The 21,658-nt window shown below is 36.9% G+C and overlaps 1 protein-coding gene across 3 annotated transcripts in view; it reads left to right on the top strand.

The window, feature by feature from the left end:
* Positions 1–21,658, top strand: part of FGFR (fibroblast growth factor receptor) — a 53,062-nt gene that overhangs the window by 17,700 nt on the left and 13,704 nt on the right. For all 3 annotated transcript variants that reach the window (XM_011673874.2, XM_011673876.2, NM_214537.1), the window contains 4 exon segments: positions 16,910–17,191; positions 18,320–18,588; positions 18,909–19,032; positions 19,859–20,046. In XM_011673874.2, the coding sequence (XP_011672176.2) occupies positions 16,910–17,191; positions 18,320–18,588; positions 18,909–19,032; positions 19,859–20,046 (863 nt within the window).

Raw genomic sequence — 21,658 nt, 5'->3', positions numbered from 1 at the left:
ATTTTGAAGGGTATGGTATAGAATTACATTGGTGGATCAGCAATGAATAGTCTTCCTCCCCAGTAGACAACTAGTGAATGCAGATGGTCGCGTTGTATTTCCTGGCTTATATTTTTATTGCCTTCTTTGATCTTCTTGTTGACTCTGAAATCGATGCTTTGAGCTTTATTTGAAAAGGTGGAAATTGGTAATTCAGGAAATATTGGATATCAGAAACCATTGGGCTTATGGAACCTGACAGTTCAACAAATATTATCAACTCACTCCTAGATCCCAATCAAATGATTAGTCTAACGCAGACACATTTGATTCATTTACAGAGAGTATCCCACATATTTTCATGAAAAAGCATGCAATAGTTTCCAGTACTAACCAACTATTTTTAAGTACACAATGTTTAGCAGTGCGTGTAGTGGTGAGAGCGCTTACATTGTGCCTTTTATGTCTTTTCCAAAATCATTTGAAATGGCCTACCCAATTCCATATTGTTGATATGGTGCAGCTTAGTCAGATGATTTTCATCGGTGGAAAAACTTACCAGTCTCGCGTCATATTCATACTGTAGGATACGATCACTGCATTTTCAACCCTTCAAATTGTCCACGATGTTGGTCTCTGTAAAATGTTCAGGCTTTGAAATGACAGGAGATTAATGAGAGTACCATCTTTCCTGGTAGTAGATGCTACTAAACTTCTGCAAAGATACTTCATACTCCAAAATTTATCAACAAGATAGGGTTCCTTTATCAGGTTTAAATTGACTTTCCTTGAATCCCAGGATGATTACCCCTACACCTGTTCATAATAACATGTCTCTACAGTCTACACAGTCCTAGATGAATGAAGTGTGTTCTCACTTCAACCTTATTCAGGGCTACAAAAATCATATAAAAATCGTATAACTGGGTGGGGCTTATCACGTGCCCGTACTGATAATTGGTCAGCTAGCTGTCATGTCAATTGACTTCTTCAAAACCAATGTCTTTATTAAATACGTTCCTTTATACAATGTTGTTATCAAGTCTGTACGCTCCTTTCTTTATAAGACCTCCTTTATACGAGTTTAGTATAAATTTCCTCTAGTCTTAACAGCTATTAGATAGACGCTTTGGCAACAAATCTGTGTGTTGCATCCCTACTTTACTAGATGAGGTTTGTGAGATATTCATACCAGTGCCTCCTTGTGCAAATCCAATATTCTTCGAGCCCACTCAGCCCAGTGAGAACTTCAGATGGTTTAGTGCACACTGTGACATAACCAGTGAAAGGATGAAACTAATCATTGGCTACCTCTTCCTCTTCAAAGGCACTCATGCCTGTCAACTCAAATAATCTAATATTGTACAGAGTATAGACATTAGTAAAAACTGAAATTTTCGAGCCTTAAAAGAGATCAGTCATTGTAATAGGGTTCGTGCATCACAGAATTATTACAGATTCAGCCAATTTGAAGAGCCCACACCCATAGTGATTACAACTTTTTTAAATTCATTACTTTCTTATTATTGGTCCGGTCTATTTAGAACTTTTGCCAATCTGTTAATCTTATTTTTCTGCTTTCAAACAAATGAACCTATTACAAAGGTAGGATTGCTCTTGAAGTCAAATCTGGATTGTTTTAAATGTACTGAACTTCACTGTGTTATCTTTCACATAAAATACACAATTAGAAGGAATGCTCTTACTATTGGGAAAAAGATTGTTTTTACAAAACTCAACTCCTTTTTTAAAGATGAACATCATCCTAAAAGGATAAAGGCTTATTAATGATTTCATATGAAAAGCTCAGACACTCCAATAGGCGCCATGTATGGACACCAAACCAGCAGCATCATGAGTGCTATTCAGTTGCATCATCATCATCATGATTCTTAGAAAATGATTAGTCATACAGTCGGGGCTTAACAAAAATGTCTACTTTTGACTTTTCAATAACATTTTTACAAACATATTACCTTTTACTTGTTTTTTGTGTGGGTTTAAGCATCGTCCAGAATTATTTATTAACTTAAGCCAATTAACCGTGAAATTAGCCATGGATGCTGGGGCCTCAAGAATGGACATCAAGGCAGAGCTATTCTGGGCTACTTGTAAAATGTAGCTGCTTTGATGATGTCAGAAGTTTCCCTGAAAAGATGGATAAGTAATTTAGCAGGGGGGATGCGGTTGATGGAATTCTGATCGATAATTATTTTAACCGCATCAGTAAAATGAAAGTTTTCTTTTGGTGGATGACACTATGATGCAAAGGGAATTAAAACTGTTTTGAAGAACTCAAACCTTAATTGAGAAAGATCATACTGACTCAAGATATATTCTCATGAATGATTGGTCATTCTATTTTAAGTGTGATTCATCCAAACTGTAAAGAAAAAAAGGTAAAAAATAAGCTAAAAATAAAGAAATAAAGAAGTAGTATTTCTCAACATTGCTTTTCTTTCAAGCAACAATAAACGAAAATATATTTTACCACAAAATCCACAGTAAACAGACAAAGTTCAAAGTATTTGTATTCTCTATTTCTAAAAGTTTTGTTCAGTGTTGATGGTCAGTCACACACACAACCAACTTTGATGTAGAGGTTGAAGATATGATGGACATTTAGAGACAAACAAATAAGATTGACTTCAGCATCTGAGCATCACATGATTTGTCAATAACCTCAGGTAGTTTAACTATCATGGTTTGTTCTTTTCTTCATTAAAAAAACAACATTTATAACCCTCTGCCCCCTCGGCAGCAACAAAAATGACAAAGGAAAAAGGTGTATTTTCTTCCCCCCTGAATAATCCAGAGCGGTTCTAATACCCCCCCCCCCCCCCCCCCCCCCCCCCCTCTTGCCAGGGAAATACGATGAACAGATGAAAACAAGTGTGAATTGATTGGGTGATATTTACTTGACATTCTCATTTTAATCCACTCCAAATTAGAGTGGAGACACGATGCAAGTTTTGAACCTCTTCAGGTACAAATAACAATTCTGAGCACTATACCGATTCCCATCACTCATTACTTTGGCAATTTTTTAGGTACTTTGGGAGATCTGTGACTCACTTTGGAAAACACATTAATAGTCCATAAGTAGATTTTAAACTTTTGAACTCCATTTAGGAAAAACATTTTAAATAAATATGTCTCTGATGCAATCATTGAATGGTTATGTTAAAATGGAATGTTGTATGTATGTGTCAGATAGTAGAATTGTGTCCTTTATTAATTATGTGTGGCTATGGACCTCAAGTGATTAGTTTTCATATTCATGATGTCACCAAACTATTGGCAAGTTTTTCAGAGTTTTCCTCTCATGGAGGTTGGAGACAAAATTGTGGCAAATTGGTTTGATCCAATTTCTATGTCGTCTCCCAAATTGATCTTATTATTTTTTTCTTTGATCTAGTAGAGCTGGTGAACTAAATTTTGTTGTCACGCAATGTTCAGTCGAGTTTCAAATGGGAGGGTTGTCTGTCGGTGTGTGAAAGTTCATATGTTTTGTCAACAAGCAGATCTTCAATCCATCGATCTCAATTTGCACCGCAGTAGTTGACAGAACTTCAAGTGAAGGGGTGGGAAACAAGCGTCTGCCTGCCTGCCCTGCTTGCCTGCGTGCCCTGCAACAGTGCGTGAGGGGAAAGCGTAAGATGGGTGTACGTGGGCAGTATGGTAATTTTGTTAAGTGGTCTTGGTTGAACGATGCCCTTGATGAGTTGTTTCGATGATGAATAATGAAGCTTCATCAACCGCATCAGCTCCATCTTCACTTCCTGACATAGAATGTTGTTCATCAGTCTCTTCACACTTTGCCCATTTAAAAGGTGAAGGATTTCATCCTCACAGAATATGAAAGAACAATTTATTCTAGGGTTTTCATCTTTTGCGATTTTCTTGCTACATATAAACGCCCATGCATGGCTAACATTTGTTTTTCAGTTGAAATAGTTTATAGATTAAACATGATCTGACATGCCATCATTTTGCAGATGAAAAATGGTAGTAGCTTTATTACGTTCTCTCTGTGGAAATGGGAAGAATTTTGTAAACGAATGGATGACTACTTGTTATTCTGCTACCGATTTTCAAATGTATGATGGTCAGTTGTTGATATTGTTGGCATCTGGGAAAGTGCAAGATAGCAGATGTCTGATATGTCAAGTTATGGAAACGGTGTCATGACCCAGCTTTTCTATCATTTCCTTTTGATGCTGACCTAAATAACAAGATTCTTCCTTGTCAAAGATGCCCATTTCTACTCTCACACCATGTTCTCTCCCAAATATCCCTCCTCCTCTTCCTCCTCTTCCATTTCTTTGGTTCATTTCATTCTAGATGTTTCTTGTGTTCATTTTGATGGTTCAAGTTCTTCCAATACTCCACATCACTTCTAAATTTTCTAATCAGCTGAATTCCATTTGATTTGAAAATATTTATATTAGCCTTCTAAGAAATTTCATAAAATGAACCATTTATAGCGATAGGAAGTCGAGTTTGCTGTTGGCTTAATAAAAAAAATCTTTGTCATTTCCTAACAACCCAAAACCACTTTCACTCTGAAGCTCAATATCATAAGCATAAAAACAATGTGATCCTGTACAAATGGGTCATGCAGGTAATATAACATACTCATGATACCCTATGCATGTATTGCATTTCAACATTTGTGAGAGCTAATGTAGGGAAATCAGAGATGTTGATGCCTCAATCCATTCTCACATGTCATAATCTTACCTGCAAAATATGTAGGGTTTTTTTTATATAAAATTTCCTAGATGACTTCTATAATATTATTGATATGTTCAAATGAAATTGAAGTCAGCTGATTAGAAATGTAAAAGCATTGTTGGTTGTTAAAATGACCCACAAATAATGAGATATTATATCTTAATCTACTGGTATAAACTATAAAATAGTTCTGAAATGCTCTGATATAATCTTCTAATGATTGAATTTGTCTGTCTTCTCTTTATCAGTTTCATTTAGTAAAATATTGTTGACAGCTTCACATTGACCTACATGTTGTATTTCGACTTCATTGGCTATATCCCATATATTGAATTCCTCTTTTTCACTCAACTGCAATTCTTTTTCCTCGAGTCCATCTAAAAATTTAAAGATCCACAAAAAGTGTAAAAAAACATATTTTGAGCTGACAGGAAACATCTTCCATTCTCTTCCTCAAACGTGCACACATCTCTATCTGTGTAGCACCTCCGGCCAATAGCAAGCCCTAGCTCTCTGTCAGGTGACGACAAGTTGTCACGGCCCTCCCACAGAGCTTGCCCATTGGCCAGCATTCTGAACGGGTCGTTTTACCCAGCTAGAGGTGTCGTGAGAACAGCTGGATGCTATGGGATAAGGTTTGCCTTGTGGGAGAAAAAATAGAAGAAAACCCGCTCTAGAAGTCAAGTACACCTGGAACTAAATTACCCGGTGTTGAGAAAGAAATATTTCAAATGAACATTTCTCTTCCTCAATTCTTCTTTAATTCTTCTTTGGCCAGATTGGACGAAAGTTTTGATGAAGGGGATAATGTTATGTTGAAATGGGTATATTGCAAAGTATGACTTACAATTCCATTCATTATAGCCACTGATTTTTCTTCTGAGAAGTCTAAATTCAATAGCTGTTGTCATTACACAACCCACACACAGAGCAAACTTTTATTTTAAGACCAATTTTGTACATTCTAGAATCTAGATGTACCCAAGCATAGGAGTGCTTTATCCGTGTTTGTAATGGGTACTTTAACATGAAAGAAAAGTGTATAGCCAAGTAAGCAAAGACATGCTGGTCAAGACTGGCAGAGAGAGATCTTGTGGTTTTGCTTTGCTGTGCTCTACAACTCTTGTATTATTCTCCACTACTTTCTTACACAATACCTTCAACTTCCTGTCGCCAACCGCTGTCTATGCCAGGGCTGATTTCTGCCAATTGGTCTTGATGAATACAGGTTCCCATACCCGGTAATGCCTTTCGTTTTGATGTTGATGTGAATGGGGCCAATGCACCCCTGGTTGCACCCCTGGTTGTGCCCTTGCCCTCTAGTAATGGACAGCATGGGTAGGGCCAAGACCTCTCACCAATCCGTGAAATAGACAAACAGAAAGTCCTGCTGTTGGAACTCATACATGGACCCGCAGAAAACCAGTGGAATTGCCCAAATTTAGGATTTGGTGATGGTTTTGCCCATTTTAACCTGTTTTTTCCCCTGATAACTTGGCCAACCTGTCAAGTCCACTCAGTGTGATTGTTTGCTTCGTATTACAATCGTCATCATCTTAAAAAGAACAGAAAGCTTAGAATGCATGCAGTGTCATAGCACCACATGGATCCAAAGCCTACTCATTCTACCCTTCTAGCATATCTTGCATGTCAAGTCAAAAAATAGTTTAATTAGAATTAGAAATGTGATGCTGTTCTCAAAGTATTTTTTTTTCTTTCTCCACAATGAATGTATGGTAGTAGTAGTAGAAGATATAACTGAAGAAAAAATGTCTTCAATTTCACTATAGGTTCCTCAAACCAAGAATTTTAAAACAATAATACAGTGTATTGACTCTAAATAATGTTTAAACTTAAAAAACAACAACATTATGGCCAAGATGTCATGATAAAAGGCTGGTCTTGACTTTCCTTTGCTTTGGGGGGGGGGGGGGGGTTTAAACATAAACACATTTCATCTAGGAACTGACAAGCTGAAATCAATACAAACGAGGGGGGGGGGGGTCGTCCATGTCCAAATATTTTAACCTGTCATTCAATACTTCTTGCTCATGAAGGGATAATCTTTCCATCATGTGTTTATACGTCTCATGCATCACTATTCTTTCAAACATCTCTCATCCAAGATATTCTAGGAACTGTCTTTTTCTGTCCACTCCACATCATCTTGTTTGTATTTGCAGCTCTCAACAGCCTGCATATCTCTTCATGCAGCATTCCTTTTGTCCTTCTATTTTGCCTGACTGAAGTGGAGTATAGCATCTCCAAGCAAAACATGTTGAATTAGCTTTCCGTCAGGGTCAGGCACAGTGAAGCAAATGTTTGTCCGAAGTCACAATACCAGAACCTTTGTCAATCCAGAGAGTAAATAAAGGGCAAACTTTTGTTGTTGTTGTGCGTGCCCTTTCAATGTTTTGTTATTGGAGATGGGGAATGACTAGATCTGTCAACATATCATACTAGTCATGAATTTTTCAAAGCTGTATTGCAGTCAGCAGTGCCCCACCTGGACTAGTCTACCCTTAACAGCCCAGGTACAGAGTCACTATGACATATTTGTTCACAATTTTTTATGCAGTCATATTTCTGCTTATAGAAAACATTGATGCCTCCATAATGTGATTAGACCCTGGTGATACAAGTGAATGAAGTAAACTAGTTGGCAAACATTTCTTAGATATAACTTAAATAATTTAGACATTTTAAGAGTAATATCAAAGACATTTAGGAAATCTTTTTCTTTAATAATGGGCAATTTTTTAATGGGAGAGCCATCTTTTCAAATTTAGAGGGTCATTTGGTCAAAATGGTGTTTGTGCTGTGTGAATGTGCCTTATATTAAAGTTTTTATCGCATGTTTGCATGGGATTTTGTAGCTCAGTCCAGGTGTATGGCTGAGAAGATTAGATGGCAGCTTTGGTATTCATCATCCAAACATCTTCTCCATCATCATATCCCCTCTCACACCAAGCAAAGCATCCTGCGTGTCTGTCATGCTACACATGTCGTCACACTAGCCCACATTCTCTCCCCTCCCTATGCAAATGCCTGATTTTCCTTTCCTTTCCTTTTCATCACAAAGTGAAGCAGGGGGGTTGGAGTCATTTGGCCCAGTCATTTGATAGAGATTAGCATACCAGCATAGCACCCATACTGACCGAGTTGTACTTTATTAGAATTATATGCCACGCGCTCCTTGATTGCCCTTAAGAGTAAGCCAGGTGCGATAGCAATTTTGAGCTATTACTGTGTGATAGGATGGGCATGAATGGCAGGGCTTGTTGGTCGATCCTCTTTGAATCAGTGATGGTCACTGTTTCTTACTCCACCATGGTGAATAGGTCATTCTCTAGAACTGGAGCTGCATCCGGGTGGGTAGGGGGAACTCAAATCAAAATCAGCACAAGAATTTTGCGTAGGCCCATGCGTTTATTTGCCTTCCCTCAAATGGTCATCTGTTGGAGGTGTGTTGAAAGATGCCAATTTGATATTGGGGCTATTTCTAAATCTACGCTGCTTGGAATTAGTCCACTGCAAAAGTATCCAACAGCCTGGAAAGCAGAGGAGTACAAATTACAATATGAGGTCCTTAAGGGAAAAAACTCTAAAGACTAAGTGAAATTGTACTCGCAAGTAGATCGCAAGAACCTTCTTTATTATCTCTTGTTTAAAACTTGTTGTTCACATGCGCCAAAGTTCATTAGTTGTCACATTGGCTGGTGAATGATAGATGATGTCTGTGGTACTGAAGTGTTTGAAATGTCTTTGGCAATTACAAGAAACAAGAAAAGAGGTCTTGTGTCAAGTTCACAAGTTTCTGTGATTGAACAATATTGAAAAACATGAGAGGGTCACATCCGTTTTTCTCACTCAAGAATATATAAGTGGTTTGGTTTTCTGAAGAGAAAACGGAAGAGAGATGGAAGGAAAAAAAATTGTTTTAGTTGTGTTGCCTGGGGACTATGATGGATGAACAAGTTTGCATTCTGATCAATCAGGGAGAGAAAGATTGATTCAAACTATAACTCCTCCCCTTCCTCCTCCCCCCTCCCCCTCTCTCTCTCTCTCTCTCCCTCTCTCACCCTCTCTACCATATTCATCCATGTTTGTTTCTTGTTCCTGGCCCCCACCCCAAACCCCAAAGTTTGATTCAAACTTCTTGAAGACTCCACTCTGAAGGTGGTGCTGAGCTAGTTTCCTTGAGTTCCTCTCTCCATATCTTTCATTGGTTTGAGAGGGAATTAATCTCTTAAATCTCTGAGCATACATCAGCCAAAACAGTCTTGAGTCAACATGCAAACACTCTGTTTTTCATCTGCCATTCAAATAACCTTTGTCCCCCCTCAGTTTGCCCAACACTGATTGCACTGAGTCCTCCTCTTATAGTTGCTTTTTGATTGTAAGAAGTCCAGTTGCACAAGAGATAAAGCGCCATCACTCCACCCATTTGCCTATCTCTAAGACCACAAAAGAATCAAAGAAACCTATGAATACCAAGGAGCCCAAATCTTTCATTATATCAACGGATTATTTTCCAGAGAAACAAAGCAATAGCGAGAAACCACAATCCCTCCTTTTTTCCTCTCTTTCTCTCTCTCTCTCCTAGATTATTTTTATAAAAACAGAAGATAATAAGCTTTTCTCTTTGTGCCCTTATTTACAGTTGGCATCAAGGTTTTTCAAAATGGCTGGTTAGAGTCAACAGAAGCTCTGCTAGCTGCTAGCGCCTAGTGTTCTCATGATGCACGTAGTTTAACTCTGGAATTTATCACTAATGTGTGACTGATTAGATTGATATCCATACAAACTCCTTTCAATTACTCTTGTCTGTTTAGCATTGGGAAAAATAGATGGTGGATGGTGAAAGCGCGTGAAAACTATATTAAAAAAAAACTTTACAAATATGAACAATTCAGGTTGTAATATCAGACAAGATTTTCAGCTTCCACACGTCAAGCCAAAGCAGTTTGGTTAGAATGGAGAAGAAGTAGTGTCTTCCAAACCTTTAATTGACTAACTGAAGTCAATTTTGTTTTGTTTTTACTTTACTCTAAAACATCAGGAGTGCAATTGATTGACTTTGATTTTTTTACCAACAGCAATACATTTCATCCAATGGTAGTTACATGTATACAAGAATACAAAATATTGGTCAGTAAAAGGGGCCAGTTGATAGCACATGTTCTGGGCGAGCCTAACCCTGTACAGCTAAACAAAGACAGAAGAGAATTACAACTAGCTTTATTCAAGTCTCCAGTTTGTCTGTAACTATATGGGGGGGGGGGGGGGGTTGTCTCTGATCACACACTGAGAACATGAATAGGTGTTTGCAGTAGTTGAATTCGGTGATCAAAACAAAGGCCCCCAAAAACAGAAAAAAATAGGGTCCCCAACAGCATAGTTGTCAGTTTCGGATGGGAAACTTGCTTTAGGAAAGGCTTTAGACTGGAACGACAAACGTGCATGTTTTTCTTCTGCAAATCAACGTAGAGTTCTTGTTTTGGCTAAAAAACTGTTTTTATCGAAAGTCCTTGAACTATACACAGGTTCATTAGGAGAAAACACATTGTATTTTATAAGCTTTTATAAGTTTTAGGTGAATGCTTTGTGCCATTGCATGAAAAGGAAACAAGTTTTTGAACACTTGCAGAATGCTGAGACACACAAAAATCGACCTTTGGGTTATGTTACACCTGTGGGTAATTGGTACTCATCTTGGCTAAGTACTCAGAGAGAGAGAGAGAGAGAGAGAGAGAGAGAGAGAGAGAGAGAGAGAGAGAGAGAGAGAGAGAGAGAGAGAGAGAGAGAGAGAGAGAGAGAGAAGAGAGAGAGAGAGAGAGAGAGAGAGAGAGAGAGAAAGAGAGTGAGAGAAATAGAGGTTGAGGCTGAAATGAAGAAAGTGAAGAGCTAGTCATCATGCCTGAATGTACGTACGTTCAATTTGAGATGGTTTCCGCATCACTATTTGATCTTCCACCTCCTCCTCCTCCTTTCATCTTGTATGAGATATGCATGAGATACTGTGCCTGCCTGCCTGACCAATGTATGCTCATCGTCAATGATGCGTGCCCCATCACCATGGAAATCTTTCATGTGGGTGGAAGGTATCTTTACTTTGATGACATGTATCCCTATGCTCTACTAGCTACATGTTATACCGGCTAATCATAATGATACCGTTATAAATTACTAAAGTGCGTGGTTTCTGGTTACCACTCGTTTTTAATTAACAGCATGATGATAGTAACTAGGTATATTTTGAAGATTTGACAAAAGTGGATGGAGGATATATGTAATAATCGTATATGTCTTCACTTGAACATAAAGTCTTTTTAAAAACTTCTAAAATGATGGCCATTTTTGCCAGACATGTTGATGTGGCCCAATTTTAATCATTTTAACCTTTTTATTGTCTGTATGATTATAATGGTTGTTATGATAGATAGTAATGCCAGTATTGTTCTAGAAGTCACTTTTTTCTATCCTCCAAAGTTTCAGGTCTTTCACCTTGTGGTAACAACATCAACAAGTCATCAATAATAATGATTTGTGTAGGGATGTGGGAAGATATTATCATGAGGAAAGTTAAATCTGGCGCATTGAAAAAACCTCTTCCACCATCATCCACTTCAATGCTTTCTCCTTTAAACTTTTAGTAAAATATATGATCACTCGACTGTAATAGTAATTGCATTTACAATTTGAGTCAACTGTAGAGGCTGTCGATACGCATAGATATCCTTCATTATTAAGATTTCCTTACAATCTAAAAGCCAATTATTTTATTCCACTGGTACTTTTGTTAAAAAGCTGTCAAATAAGATCATAAATTCTAAGCCTAATTGTTATAAAAATGGAATCAAAACATCGAGAAACAAGTTTCAAGGCTTCGACATTGGATGTGCATGTATCAGCGATGAAATCTTCCTTTGTTATGAAACATTCTGATGAATATTTTGTTAACAAAATGTCTTGTTAGAATATGGGTGATTGCTTTTGATTTAAGAAAAACATAGTAGGTCCATGGTGGTAGTAAATGGAGTTTTGAGATAAAAGTATGTGGGAGTAGGAGGCCCATGTTTGGAGCTTTGCGGTCAAGTGAATTACCCCCCCCCCCCCCCCCCCACCCCAGCACACCACACTACAATCGTCAAGGAAAAAAATATGAACTTGATTACACAAATATTAGCCTACATGTAGCTCTGGCGACAGCTTACCATTCCATGAAATTTCACACATTCTTCAACAGGGCAATATATCTATCTGACCCTGAAACAGGGGCAAGCAGCAACTTTTCTCTCTTTTTATAATGTGACCGCTTCTGGAACGTTTTTCGATTTCTATTATTCCAGTCCCAGAACAACTAATATTTAGTTTTGACATTTTTTTTATTGTTGTGCTCATGGTGGCTCCTTGCCAGCTGAATGAAATCAAAATAAACAGGTGTCGTGTGCATTTTCAAAAACAGCTCTTCTCTCTCCCTCTCTCTAACCTCTCTCTTCATCCCCTCTCATTTCTCTTTTCCTCACAAAAGCTTTTGTTATCAAATTCTTTTCAGTCTGTAAATGATTTTCTTCCTGCTCAGCGTTCTTACATGTAACCTGCAAAACAGGCCAACATACATGTAGACAGGGTTTATGGGGAATAATGTTGAAAAAGTTATATTTATTTATTTATTCATGTTTGACGAACTGAGTTGAGTACGACTTGTATTGTAGAACCAGATATTCATTTTTTATTTTAGTTGAGGTGGATACTTTCATGGCAAAAGTAGTTTTGTTTATTGAACATTTCATGTTATATAGTCCTGTAAAATGAAAGACTGCTCTCACATTCTTTTCTATTCTTTTATTATTTTGACTAGAAATAAATAGGCTTGTATATTCTGATGCTCCTCTTGGAGGCAAAGATAGGATCAGCCAAGTCTTTTGGTTTTAATGTTCCGATTATGTGAAGTGTTTATTAGGGAACTTGTAAAGCTGGGAGCTTGTAGGAGCTTTTAGGGTGCATGTTACTGGTGTTAGGTTCTCTGAATGTCCTGTCATATTGAAATAACCTTTAGATGAATTGATGTATTCTGTTCTCATAAGATGAACAAATACTCACGATGTAGATGATGACAGATATGAAATATGATCATCAGTTGGGTATTCTAACTCTGCTTCTCTTTCCTGTTTGCGTCAAGCTATATGAACAACTGCATCACTCTTCATGTCTCCTAGAATCTTTATATTTGACATTGGATTACTGTCTGCGTATTAAGAGATCAGCAAAAAGCAATTGCGAGTGCGTCAATGCCATTCTAAAGATTAAAAAGTCTCCTTTATTTGATGTCTTTTTTCAAAGCTCATGATGTCTCCCAGCCCTCTCTTCTCCTCTCTCTCCTCCCCCTCTCCTCCCCCTCTCCTCCCCCTCTCTTCCCCCTCTCCTCCCCCTCTCTCTCCGTCTATCTCTTTCTCTTTTCTATCTCTCTCTCTCTCTCCCTCTGTATATCTCTTTTATTTTCTCTCCGTGTCTATATCTTTTTCTTTTCTCTCTCTCTCTCTCTCTCTTCCTCCCTGTTTCTTGTATATAAATGCTTGCATGCATGTACATGTAAACGAGCTGGTTGTAATATGCCCCTTCGCTCTGCCCTCCTTACAAGTTATACCAGCCTTACTAGTTATACCAGATTGCCTTACCAATCTATCAAGATTTCAATCTCTAGACTTTCTACCATTCCTTGATCCTTGCACTCCTTTGCCTCAACACAGACCTGGTAGACCTGTACATTTAGTGTTGATACAAGCAGTTTCTTTTAATAGTAACCCAAGTTGTAAGTTCACTGATCAAGTTTGATGAGTCAAGTCTTGATATCTCTTTTATATGAGCTTGATATTAAACAAAGTATTGTGATATTGATGCTCCAGGCATCGATCCGTCAACACTCTATTTAATGTAAGAGATAAAAACAAATAGGATGAGCAAGGAGTATGGTAACAAAGAGAAAAGGTTATTGCTATGATCATGTCAAGGGAACATGAATCTTTGATGTGATTGGTTGATTTAATTTGATTATACCCACAGTTGTACAAGTCCCTGGATTATAGAGTTAATGTTTGAGAAGAAGCTGAAGACAAAGAGTTCCCCTAGCCCAGGCCCAGGGTAGTCTGTTTACGACAGAAGTTTAGCGGCACAATTTAACACAGAACATAGAGTATGTAAGATGTTTTAGTCATTGAAGTGCAGAATCTGTATCACCAGCAATTAATTTACCAAATGTAAAGATCTCTCACAAATCATAGAAAGTCCTATGAAATCATGATGTTGCCTTTATCTACCTATGAAAGCATGACAAAAAAATATACATTATAGTGTTTTTTTCCCTTCATACTTGAGGCAAACAAGAATTGCATATAGACCTACAATTGCATTTTGAGAGTCTCTTGAGAGATTGATCTCAATTCTTATGAAGCTCTGAACTTTCAAATATGGAATGTTCTTCATCATATGGCATCATAGAAGTGTTAAGTCTTGTCTTTACTTTGGAGGTATGAGAAAACACAAGTTTTTGTTTCTAATGTTTATCTGAAAACACTGCTTTACAAAGGGTATTTGGACTAGACCAAGGTGTAAGTAACATGCTCTGTTTACTTACTATTATCAAGGGCATCTATAGGAGGTAAAGAGTCCAGTCTTGATTATCTTCCATTGTGTATTGGCTGAACGTTGGACCCATTCAACTTCCCGCCAAAAGTGGAGAGGCAATAAAAGATGAAAGAACAGTTAGCAGTTGGTGTACTTTTGATATCATAAGTTTAGTATTTTATAAGATAAGGCTGATGTGTGGTTTTGTGTTCAAATTATCATGAGACTGGTAGTAAATAGAAAATGAAATAAATGAGTTCAATGGGCAAATGTGGTGCTAAGTTAGCAGAAATGATTGATATATAATGCAAACAAAAAGCAGACGTGTGGGAGCCAGGATGTCATTATTTTTTTTTTTATTATTCTTTGCTGTATATTAAATTTATCATCTTTATCTTTCCTTATGGAAATTTACAGTGACATGGTAAGATATCTGCTCAGACAATGACTGTGTTGGTATAGGTATGCAAGAAACTTCAATCAAAATGGAGAAATTAGAAAAAGTGTTCAAATTTCAATAGTGTTCCTTGAATGTAATTTAGTGAGGATGAGAAGTAATTTGATCTCCATTCCTGCCATTTTTGTAAATATCATTATTGCAAATATGTTTCTATATATTCCCTGTATGGAAAGAATCTATTCTGTCATCAAAATGGAGAAAATGACTTCCCCTTTTATGAATCAGGTGATGGTTAAGCGTTATCTAACACTGTAACACTCTATGTCCGTATTATTCAGGGACAGACATTGTTAATAAATAATTACCAGAAGTATTTCAAAGAAGCTATAAAAGGACAACAAAAAGTAAACACCTTATCCTTAACCAAGCACGGCAGAATGTGATGATTCAGTAGTTGAGAGGGAGAAGAATACAAGAATGGATAATGAAAGTAGTCAGTTGTCTCGGCATGTCACAAGAAAGATTAATATATCATTATTTTGCAATATTCCTAAGGCCATTAATCCATTAGCAACTTGAGATCTTGTAAAAATGGCCTATTACTCACTGGAAGATGTAGTAATATTGCTCTCATTTTGACATTGTTCTGAACAATATGAAACATGCACTATTTTTCTATGCAGATTCCTACTGTAGACATTGTAAAGATTACGCACATATAACCTTTTATAAAGGTAAAGACCAGTATTGGAAACGCCCCAATTTCAAAAAATGAAATGCAAGCTCTTATTACCAGTCATGTGAAAGAATATGTATTGAATAATACATGATGATAAAAATGTTGACGAGAAATCGCCTACTAATTGATATATTTGGTAAATTAGTGTATCTCTCGCCTGTTGAGAGATACAAATGCACGTATCGCGCACGTGTGTGTAGTCCCATATACATCTTTCTGTGTACAGTGATTCTAACTTTAGGAAGACTTGGCCAAAATTCTTATCATTTTGATGATTCCAGAACCTTGCAGTACATCTATGCTAGATGATCAACCTTTTCTGATCGATTTCACAATGTTTCTTTCACAATGCAATCGCATGACCATAACTGGTCTTTAGCTTTAAGGATAGACCCCATAGAACGGATACTACAGCTCGGTGAAAACGCACAAAAAAGGAGGGTTGGTTTCGAGCAGTTTAGGATTACTTCCTAATTTCTTGGTGAGGGAACTGAATGACTTTGAGATCATATGCACTTCATCTTTGATGAATGCCAGGGAAGAGAAAGGTTTTACAAGAAGATGACTAAGTGGGTTTAGATAAGCAAACATTCTGCAGGAAGATTTAAGAGGTCCATGACCTGATGGTTCTCCTGGAAATTTGTGTAGGAGAAACAAACAAAGAAGGAAGGAAAATGACTTCTTGATGGAGATTACTTGGAAAAGGGATTTGTGGGAGTGTTTGAATTGGGGACATTAAAGATGCATTGTTTATAGTACTCTTGATTGGTTTGGGTGGAAGGACTTGTTTGATTATGAACTTGTTATATTCAGCAGGTCATTTGTCAAGTTTAGATGTGACTTATGAGATAGAAGAAGCAGGGTCTGTTGTAGATGATAGAAAATGGTATTTCATGGCTCAAGGAATGTGCCCATTAACCTGATGATGATGATGATGTTGATGATGATACCATTACTAGTGAGAGTGATTCTAAATGATGATGGCAGGAATGATGAACATGATTCATAAAGATGTTGGTTATTTAGCATGAGATTTTGAAAGAAATGGATGGTGATGATAATGATGATAGTGACTTAAAAGGATTGTGGTGAGTCCTATTTGGACAGCAAAGAGAAATATTTTTTAGAGTCTACTATTATGTTTGTGCAATTACTGGTTAGCTTCATTAGATATTATCTGGTGGATAGCAACAACAGACCTAGTATTTTCATATACTGTACTGAAAAAAATACTGTTTATCTTCAATTAAATGTCTCAGACTGTAATTAATATGTACCTTCACAATGATAAAAATAATATTAGAAGTAATAATGAAAAACACCTATCATACTAAAATTATGATTCTGTATATTGTAACTTGGTTTATAGTTTACCCCAACTATTAAACTAATGACAATACTTTCTGTCTTTTTCCTTGTTTGTACAGTACCACCGACCTTGAGACGTAACTTTAAAGGTTTGGTTGAGAAGAGCCTTGGTTTTGAGCACAAGATACCATGTCCAGTGAAAGCTGATCCCAGACCTTACACAAGATGGTTGAAGAATGGTACTGATCTCACACCCAATGACCCCGATGATAATGTGTCTTTCACCAAGACATCCATCGTCTTCAAGCGGCTTAGGTTCTCTGATGCAGGCCTGTATACCTGTGTGGCATCCAACTTTTTTGGTCAACCCATTCATGTCAACTTCACTCTGATAGTAGTTGGTAAGTTGAGATTGATGATTTTAAGTGTTAAGAGTTTTAAGAGGGTTCAAATGAAGGGGAATAAAATTAACAAAACACAATTTTCAAGTCACTTTTTACTGAAAGTCAGAGGAAGAGTTGAGGTGTGTGTGTGTGTGTGTGTGTATTGGATTTTTACAGACGTGTATCAATCAGATATGATTATTTACGTCTGGGGACCGACCTTAAAACGTCACCATCCGAAAGACGTGACTCAGTTTCGAACCTGCGTCCTCGTCTGAATCAGTTTGTAACTTCCACTGTTAGTTGGATTACATGCGCACGCCACAAGCCTAGTTATCATGCCTGTAACTCTTAAAGTAGTTTGAATCAAACAAGATGTTTTTTAATTGGAACAAAACTGAAAATATGATGCATTGTTATTCCATATATTAAAGTCTGTATTTGGATAAGGACAAATTTTATTACATACATTTGTGAGAGAGAATATAAATGTTTTTATGCAATTTTGCTATAAGTGTATCTATGACCCCCAAGCACCAAGCCATTCCTCAAAGTCAGATTGTTTTGTGCTCAGTAAGAAATAAATATGGTAGGGTTTCATACGACATCCAAATAATGGTCCCTCTGTCTGTCAGTGCCTTATAAAACACTCCTGATTTATTACTAGTGTTTTTCACCTCCCTATGCTCTGTTAATACCAGGTTCATGAGGGTAACGTTTCATGGAATGTCACATTTGATGTTGATTGTCAACAGCAATATGTTTTTTGGTATCATATTTTACAACTTGGTTGCTGAGATGGTCATAGTCTAGCATTGTCATTCAATGTTTTATTACCATACGATTAGAGACCAAACTTCTGTGCCCTCAATAAACCCCAAAGGTTGTCTTCAAGTCAACACAAGAGGGCAGCATTACCTAAAGTCCATGGGAGTGTGGATGAGTGTGGATAATATTATTTGCTGGTACATTAAAATTATTGTTATAATAAATCAATTTATATTGGAAATGGTTAAAAAGAAATCTAATTTGGATGCCCATTTAATTTCAAGTTACTCAAGTTGAGGAATTGATTCCACAATGCCTGGTAATGTGGAGTCAGTATTTCTAGCATTAAAGTTGTTGACTTTCTACTCGCCTTTACAGACACACATTCAGAGTCTTATGCGGAATCCAGTGTCCTAGAATCCTTCTCCTCATTGGAGTTAGAGACTGGCCCATACAATGAGACAGAAGAGGAAGAGACGCACTTCCCCAGGTTCACAGACACTGAACGTATGGAGCCAGAGAAGCCCTTGCCCAGTAACACCAAGGTCAGGCTGGAGTGTGGCGCTAGAGGCACACCTACACCAAACATTACCTGGATCAAAGATGGCGTTCAGAAGTGGAAGATCAATGTCATTAGACCTACAAGGGTAAGTGTGAGGGGAACCTGTGAAAGGTTAACGCTGACTCTAATCAGAGGTCTGATAACCCGGTTCAGATTTAGAATCACCCTCACAAAACAAGAATAAAACAATTGTTCTATTGAATTGCAGAGATTGAAGAGCCGGGGAAAGCACATAGCTTAAGGTGTTATTAAATGAGTGTGCTGTGCTCCAGAATTTGTATTTGATTTTGAGTATGATATTAATGTGCCTTTGAACAACATGTGCCCATTTATCACAATTCTATGTCAAAAGTGTGTTTTTCAAACCAGGAACTAAATCTTCTCTCCTTGTGTATATACTAACAGGTTGAGGAGAAAGGTTTTGTTCTGATCATCCGTCGAGCTATTGTTAGAGACACTGGCAAGTACACCTGCATTGTTAGCAACCAGTATGGCACCATTGAGCATACCTATGATGTCAAGATCAGAGGTTAGTAATCCTCAAAATGACTCCTTTTTATTTATTTTTAATTTTTAAAAATTTTGTATATCAATATATTGCAGGACCTGGGCCCGGTCTTACAAAGAGTTGCGATTGATCCTAATCAATTACAAGTCCTCTAATCTATCGCAAGTTTGCAGTCTCCTATCTCTTATGTACATACTTGCGATCAAATAAGTTGCGATTAATATCAACTCTTTGTAATACAGGGCCTGTTAAGATGATAAAAAGCGGCCCATTAACAATACCAAGGTTACATGTCACTGCTCCCTAATCTATCAACCGTATTGGTTTATAATATGATGAAGACAGTCATATCTTTTTGAATAGTTTATTGTTGCACCACTGATTGACCAATTCTTCTTATGGATCATAAAAGCAGATTATTTGATATGCAGCTGTCAAACATTGGAATTGGATATAAAATGAAAAGTTTTTTTTTTTAAAGAATTACATATGGAAGCAGAATATTAACCTCTCGAAAGAAAAAAAGTGGAAAATTGCATCTAAAATATGAATGGCCTCTAAGAAATAAACTTATAACCAAACACATGAATTTGTCCGTGATGATACAGGAGTTGACCGATGTAGAATGGTCCTCTGGGAGAAAAGAGTGTTTTTTCATCATGTTGTATGCTTAAAGTTAAATAGTCCAAAATTTGTAATGATTTAATTACAAAATTAATTATATTGTACATGTGTAGATGGATGTTACTTTGGGTATGTTATATTGGCTTATGTGAAAGTAAACTGGTAATCTTTGTAGAAGAATGGAAGAGCGTTTAAAATGAAATGAATGTTTGTCTGTTTACAGAACGACTGCCTGTGAAGCCTATCATGTCACCTATGAAGAATGTGACTGCCACTGTGGGCTCCAACACCTCGTTTGTGTGTAGGGTTGTGAGTGACCTTACGCCACACTTTGCCTGGATGCGCTTCAATGGAACCAACAACACCAAACAACGTCTCACAGACATTGATGACCATATCAGTATTCTACAGGTAAGAAAAAGCCCCTAACCTAACAGAAACCTAACAGAAAAAATATTTGGAGGAAAAAAGAATAAAAAAATTTGATGGCCCTACCTACCTTATTTTAGAATAGGCCTCAGAATTCAAATTAAGTCAGGGTTCAGTAACTTTACAGTAAAGTTCTGGAAATACTCTTAATCTTGGACGTTTAGTTGGGAAAGATTTCTGACTGGCCTTTGCAATTTATAACTTATTTACAGGGCCTCGATTTTCATGACATAATTGTGTTTGTTGCTGCCGCTAATGATATGATACATTTGATTGAATGATATAAAGCATGCAATGATTGATTTGCATTAGATATTTAACTGATTATTCTAATCCAAAACTAAACTAATGCACACTGGAATATTTAATGAATGTAGAGAAGAGCTTCTAAACTTGCTGTGCCAAAAGAAAATTAATTTGTTAGTTATATCTCAAAGCAGAAACATAATGGATGATATAAAAAGATTTTGATTGAGCATGAGAATTACAACAATCCTGTGATTTAGTTTGGAAATTACTCTGATAAAATGATATTTATTGCATGTGCATGATGTTAATTGCATGATCCATATATTGAAGAAGATTTGATTTTGTTCATTTGATATTGTTTTTTATTCTTGTATAACCATAGTCATTCCAATGTGTTTTCTGAGTGTGCATTTGTGAAATGAAATGTTGATGTGAATGTTTTTTTTCTTCATATGATCAAATTCTTCTTGATACATCATATTATTGCTCTGTTCTGTACGTGATTGTTACTGCTACTTGAATGGTCTCCTCACATGAGGTGTGAGAGACAGACAACGTTAGGACTTGGAGTTAGTTTAGTTTTTGTCTAGTAATGTACAGTTTTGATCAGTATTCCTTTTTCTTTTGGTTGTTATTGTTTTGCTAATTTGGTGCCAGCATATCCCGCTCCTACTTCATTTTGGCTCTTGTTATATGTTACAGTGCATGTAATCACCACTGTACCAACAATTAATCTTATCATATACTGACTGCCATGTCAAAGTGACAAGAAAATATGATAAATTCTTTGGAAAGACAATAATTTCATCAGAGAATGATTAGTACTTTGAATTTGATTTATTTATTAGTGTTCACACTTCTGCATGCGATAATGGTTATCATTCAGACTGTTTGATATACATGGTATTTCCTCATGCACCTTTCTTTCGACTATTAAATGTTAAGTCCTTTTTTCCTTGTCAAAATGGGCATGATAGTGATATACCAGTTTGAGTCTTAATGTTTAGTACCGCTTAATAAGAGATTAAACAAACTTTGATTATTCTTCCAAACAACCTCATTGTGGATGTTTTCAAACTAATTCAGCCATTTTACAAGGTAAGAGATACATGTATAATGGTTGCATGCACAAGACATGTTATGTGTTAAGTATCAAACGTAGTGCTTTGGGGTATCTTTTATCATTGTAATAGGAGTATTTGTGTCTTGTGATGGCAATGGTTTGTGAAAGATGTTTGAGACTGTTGGGTGAAATGGTAGGGTGAAATTGTTGCGTGTCTTTGTTATAATGTAATATCCATCTATGTCAACTTCCTGGCAGTAAAAGCAGGATAATGAAAACCTG

The sequence above is a fragment of the Strongylocentrotus purpuratus genome, unplaced genomic scaffold (assembly GCF_000002235.5).
Source record: "Strongylocentrotus purpuratus isolate Spur 01 unplaced genomic scaffold, Spur_5.0 spur5_scaffold_15, whole genome shotgun sequence".
NCBI classification, from domain to species: Eukaryota; Metazoa; Echinodermata; class Echinoidea; order Camarodonta; family Strongylocentrotidae; genus Strongylocentrotus; species Strongylocentrotus purpuratus.
Note: the sequence above shows the minus strand (reverse complement) of the source record. Positions and strands in the feature narration are given on the sequence as shown.